This window comes from Elephantulus edwardii, unplaced genomic scaffold, assembly GCF_000299155.1.
Source record: "Elephantulus edwardii isolate Elephantulus edwardi_28Jun2011 unplaced genomic scaffold, EleEdw1.0 scaffold00228, whole genome shotgun sequence".
NCBI lineage: Eukaryota > Metazoa > Chordata > Mammalia > Macroscelidea > Macroscelididae > Elephantulus > Elephantulus edwardii.
The window spans coordinates 157,692-163,880 of record NW_006399978.1 but is presented as its reverse complement, the minus strand read 5'-3'; the positions used below and the strand labels follow the sequence as shown (position 1 = coordinate 163,880).

Here is a 6,189-nt window from a genome sequence, read left to right as displayed (position 1 = left end):
TATATATCAGAGAGCTGGACAATGACTAGGGATGATAGATGGAGAGTTGATGCCTTTGAGCTGTAGTTTTGGAGAAGAGTGTTGAATATACCATGAACTGCTAGGAGAACAAACAGGTTTGTCCTGGAGAGTGTAAAGCCAGGCTGTTCCTTGGAGGCAAGCAAGGATTCCAAAGCTTTGTCTGACATACTTTGGCCATGTTGCAAGGTGGGATCAGTCCTGGGAAAGGGACGACATGCTTGGGAGTGGAGGGGTTGGAGGGGCTGAGCAGGAGAGGAAAACTCTTAATGAGATGGATTGATTCAGTCACTGGTGTAATGGGAATAGGTGTGTTGGAGACAATAGTATTAGCACAAGATAGAGTAGTGTTTAGGGCTGTTATACATAGGGTTGCTATGAGTCACAGGCAACTTGGCACAAAACAACAATAATGACAGCAGTTAGTTAGTTAGTTAGTTAGTTAGTTATGGAAGCAGTAGTGGCATCCACTTCCTAAACAACATGCCTCCAGAAACTCTATGGACTTTGCTGAATGTTGATAATACTCGACTCTAAAGCAATCAACAACAACATATAGTTAGTAGTATATAATCCAGTTAGCAGTCAGGACACCTTCCAAAATGTACTCATAGGCACTTTGTAGCTTTGTGCCAGTGTTAGAAATGCTCAGTCTTGCTGATTATGGCTCTGCTCCTCTTCCACCCCCATCCCAGGCCTCCAAAAATTTTGTGCAAAGGCCCTTAGCTCTGGTTCTATAGAGGGTAGCAGTACCAAGGTCAGCTCTGTTTCATGCGAGGTCCTCTGGTCCTCTAGTTTGACCACTGCTGCTGCTTCCGCTGTAAGCCTAGCTGGCACAAGAATCTCTGCCCCCAAAGGACACATATTGTATGCCTGTTTCTCCTTTGCTTAGTGGTGTTTCAGCTGCTGGATTTGCTCAATTTCATGGTGAAACTAGTCAATCCTCTTGTGAGCTGGGGAGACTTGCCAATCCCCTTGTGGACAGGCTATTTACATATACTCACCCTATTTGTATACTTCTGTTTATCCACATGGCAAAGTAAGTTAATGGACAGGGAAGCCATATTGAACATTAAGTCCTTAACACCACACCAGCCTTGCCTCAAAGGAACGCTCTGGATGACTCTTTCTGAGACATATCTGTTCTTTTGGCTGTTCAAGGGATATTCAATACTCTTCTTGAACACTACAAACTCAAAGGCCTCAATTTTCTTCTGTCATTCTTATTCACTGCTTTCAGATATATAGCTACTGATTGAAAAGAAACGGCCTGAATCAAACACACTTTGTTGTTGTTGTTGTTATGTGCCATCGAGTCGCTTGCGACTCATAGCGACCCTATGTACAACAGCCCTAAATTCTGCTCTGTCCTGTGTCAATCGCACTGTCTCTGACACTCCCATCCCGATTATCCCAGTCACTGAATCAACCCACCTCATAGAGGGCCTTCCCCTCCTGCGCTATCCCTCCACCCTCTCAAGCATGATGTCCTTTTAGTCTTCAAATTAACTTGTCCAGTGCAATACATCTTCTGATCTTCCTGACTGCTGGTACCAATGATGTTGATTGTGGATCCAGGTAAGGTGAAATTGTTGACAATTTCAATCTTTTCTCCACTTATGCTATTGCTTATTGGTCTAGTAGTAAGAATTTTTGTCTTCTCAATGTTGAGATGCAACCTACATTGAAGGCTGTAGTCCTTGATCTTCAGCAACAAGTTTCATATCCTCCTCACTTTCAGCAAGGAAGGTTGTGTCATCTGCATAACACAGGTTGTTGATGAGTCTTTCTTCTGTCTTGATGCCACATTCTTCTTCTATAATAGAATCCGGCTTCTCAAATGATTTGTTCAGCATACAGATTGAATAGGTAAAGAGAAAGTATAAGACAGCCAGATGAAGATACCATAAATACGGCCTCACCTCAGTGCCACATTGCCTCCTCCACTACTTCTTTTTTGTTCTTTTTATTTTTTAAAAAAATAAAGCTATCCTTGCTTTTAATCTTCATTTCTACCTTCTCACCTTTCTTCTTGGCTTTGTGCTCCCACAGAGTCTCAGCCTCCACTCTCAGTGTAGCGCTCCAACAAGGCCTCAGCCTGCAACAGGATTATTCTTAGCAAGTCCAGTATCGGCCCCCATGCTGTACGCTAACATCGCCTCTCGCAGGGAACACTGAGATTGCCGTGTGCTCTGTGCCACTTTGGTAGCTTAGACACTGCCGCTCCTCTAACAGCACAAGACACAGAATCACAAAAACACTCTAATAACCTAATCCCCAGTGGGGCTTGTGCATAATTGTCCCCCAATAGGACCTGCATGTCATCTGCATGTCCTGACTCAAGAGTGTGTGTCTACCGCAATCCCCATGCTCTGCTGCAGGATCACCAGGTCCCAAGGGGATTTCAGAATCCCACTCAAGAGACTCGTCTTGCAGGCTGGAGCTTGAATATTTATTACCCTGAATGGTACAAATGGACTATGCTCAACTGCTAACTCAAATTCTGGAAGTTCAAACCCACCCAACAGCTCCACAAAAGAAAGGTATGACAGTCTATTTGAAACAGCAGAGAAAACCTTGTAGGGCACGGCTGCTCTGTAACACAGGGGTCTCCATAATACAGAATGAACTCATCGGCGAAGGGTGTGGGTTGATTTATGAGTGAAATAACCTATTTGTACTGTGAATGAAAGCTGAGCAGACTTTGCAAAAGGGGGTGTTCATAGGTGGGGGGGTTGTTGTTGTTGATTGGCATTAAGTCGAGCATTACCCATAGCGACCCTGTGAACAAAAGGCCTACAGCGTTTCTATAACTATCATCATTTATCAAAGTTGACAGAGTTTCCAGAGGCATGTTGCTTAGGAAGTGGATGCCACTCCTGCTTAATCTAATAACGAGAGGACAAGAGCTGAGTTAAGAAGAGAACCACAACAAATTCAGGGAAGGACAGGCACCAGGAGCCTTCAGAATCTCCCTCGCCTATCTTTCCTGCCTTCCTCCTTGCCTGCCTCTGAGGCTGCACTGCTGGAAGCTTCTATGGAGAGAGGAATCCCCTACTCAACCTGACTTGCTATGTGTGTGGTGGGGGTACAGAGAGAACCTAGACTCAGTCTTTTCCAGAATGTTCCTGTATCCACAGCCTACTGCTGAAATCTCACAGGATGCAGGGAGATGAGTTATCTGTAATGAGGTCAGAGAGTGGACCTTTGGCCCATTGTCTTTGTAGGTAGAAGGGGTAAGCTTCACTTCTGTGAACAGCAGGGGACCTGGCGCTATCTCTGTGCAAATCTACAGCACTCTGGAACGCAAGGAATGTCACTTTTCTTTGCTCTCTGAACCAAACCAAACCTGCCCAGCAGTTGGTTCACTGCCAGCAGTAAGGCTGCACCTTCACAGGACAACAGCAGCCCCTGAATGCTCACATGTCAGCTTAGGCCTCAGGCACCAGCAAGACCACCCATCCTTGATGTCCTGAGGTCTGCAGGAGGCCAGTTCAGGCCTTCCATGTCCCATCACATGGCCCTTCACCAGCTCCTGGCCCCATCACCTCATGCTCCACCTTGTGTCTCCTCATGAACTCCCAGCACTGCCTCTGGGTAAGCTGCTTTCTTACCTCTAGGAATCTGGGCTTTTCTAGAAGCAAGACCTGGCTGTGCTTCTCTGGGCCAGGGACACCAGAGCTTGAGGGCTTGGAAGGGGGCAGAACACAAACACTTCTAGGAATCCGCTTTGTGGAAACACTGTTTAGCCGAGGGTTATTTTGGTTTTTTGTCTCATGGACATGGAATCTCAGTCTCCCTTCCTGTGGGAGTCTGGTGTGATGGTCAATAATGGCCCTTCTCTGCCTTATTCCCATCACTTTCCTGTATCTATTCACTGTCCTCTCTCCATGTTTTGTCTCCTGTGCCATAGGCCTCTGTGATTGCTTGAGGACTTTGAGGAGAAGAAGTCAGTAAATGAGTAATCAACAAAGGGGAGCTCTCACCCTCTACAGACAAGGCCATATGTCCCTGAGATGTGAGCCCATGAACAGGTCGCCATGGGCACCCCCGGGCCTCCCCCCAGCCAGAAAGTACACACATAGTGGTTCACCTGCAGGAACCCTGCCCGGTTGCTTCCTTGCATGTGGGGTAGACCACATGTGCTAATCCACTGAAACCTAGTTCTACTCACACCATCTGGAATGCAGACAGAGACAGAAAGACACAGGGAAGGGGTGGGTCAGGAGAGGAAGACCTAGACACTGAGATTGAGAAAGATAAACAGACACACAGAGAGATGTGTGGATAGACAGAAGCAAATAGAAAGTGTGGATTATGTATCACTAAAAACCAATCAAGAATTCATGAACTACTATACAACATGGATTAATCAAGAACAATTTATGCTGAGTGACACAAGTCAGTCACAAAAGGGCAATTACAATAGATCACTGTTATTAAAAGCTGAGGAAGCTAGCAAGGCATGGGGGCCCGGCCCATTTGTTCCTTTGTGACCACTGCAGAGCCTGGATGCCCTGCACGGGGTGCCCCAGATCCCCCATGCTAATTCATCCACTGCTGAGTTCAAGGGGCTTATAGCCCAAGCCACAAGGAGCTTTAACTCCTCTTAAGACCAGAAAGTCTCGTTTAGAGTGTGTCATGATATTAGATCTTGACCTAAAGTAATGGAAAAAATAAAACAAAGATCAATTTCTAGAAGTGTTCTTGTCTGCCTACTGTCAGTGAAGTGTTCAGGACAGGAAGGTCACCTTGAAAAGGGCTCTCTCTTGCTCTACCTGCTATGGTGTCTTCGGATCTGCCTTTCCCCCTGACTTCACTCAGGAGGCAGCCTTTATCGTCTGCCTGCTGGTCTCTCCCTCTTTCCAGGAGGCCATGCTTTGTGTTATTCCTTATCTCCACTTTGTGAGTCATGAGCTGGGAGAATTATTCAGAAAGAAAAGAGAGTGAGCATGGGTAGTGACAATCAGAGCAAGGAAGAAACCTGCTAAAAACATTTGGTGCTGGGGAAAACCCCTTTGTGGTCCTGGAGTTCAATCATTTTCGCTACAGATAAAAATGCTGCACCCTCTGCCCTGTCCAGAGTGCACTTTTCTCGGTTTGTATGACCACATCCCTTCTCAGAAGGATCCCTAAGGTGGCCATTCTTGGAACTCCTTTCCTTCTAGGCACCTTCCTGGAGATGTTTCCGTGTATGTGTTCAATTTTTGTTCTGTCAGTTACTGTTGATTCCGTTCTGACTCATGGCACTTTCTACACAAGAATGAAACGTTGTCCAGTCCTGTCCAGTCTTCAGGATTGCTCATTGCTCAAGTCCATTGTTTTGGCTTCTGTGTATATTGAGTGTTATCCGGCCTAGAGGGGTTCTTCTTCTAGCATTAGCTCAAACAATGCTCTATTGTAGGAATTTTATTGGCTAATTAAAAAAAATTATATAGCTCTTTTCTGGTTACTGCGATGCTAAGAACCATGAGTGGCAAAGTCTCTCGAGACACCCTCTACGAGGTGGTGCGGGAAGTCCTGCACGGGAACCAGCACAAACGCAGAAAGTTTTTGGAGACGGTGGAGCTGCAGATCAGTGTGAAGAACTATGACCCTCAGAAGGACAAGCATTTCTCGGGGACCGTCAGGCTTAAGTCCACCCCATGCCCCAAGTTCTCAGTGTGTGTTCTTGGGGATCAGCAGGCCTGTGATGAAGCCAAAGCTGTGGCTATCCCCCACATGGACATCGAAACACTGAAAAAACTTAACAAGAATAAGAAACTGGTCAAAAATCTGGCCAAGAACTGTCATGCCTTTTTGGCCTCTGAATCCCTGACCAAGCAGACCCCAAGAATCCTAGGTCCAGGCCTGAATAAGGCTGGCAAGTTCCCTTCTCTGTTGACCCACAATGAGAACATGGTGGCAAAAGTAGATGAGGTGAAGTCCACCATCAAATTCCAGATGAAAAAGGTCTTGTGTGTGGCAGTGGCTGTTGGCCGTGTGAAGATGACAGGTGATGGACTTGTTTACAGCATCCACCTGGCTGTCAGCTTCCTGATTTCACTGCTAAAGAAGAATTGGCAGAATGCTCGGGCTTTGTACATCAAGAGCACCATAGACAAGCCAGCATCTGTACTAAGATATAGCTCAATATTTTATATATTATATGCTAATCATCGGACCTCGGGC

General features: G+C 46.1%; 1 protein-coding gene across 1 annotated transcript in view; it reads left to right on the top strand.

Moving 5' to 3' along the window:
- The first annotated feature begins 5,475 nt into the window (after positions 1-5,475).
- LOC102846065 (60S ribosomal protein L10a-like) overlaps positions 5,476-6,189 on the top strand; it is a 120,764-nt gene continuing 120,050 nt past the window's right edge. Inside the window, exon 1 of the mRNA XM_006898405.1 lies at positions 5,476-6,132. Coding sequence (XP_006898467.1) covers positions 5,476-6,132 — 657 coding nt within the window. The remainder of the gene's footprint in view (positions 6,133-6,189) is intronic.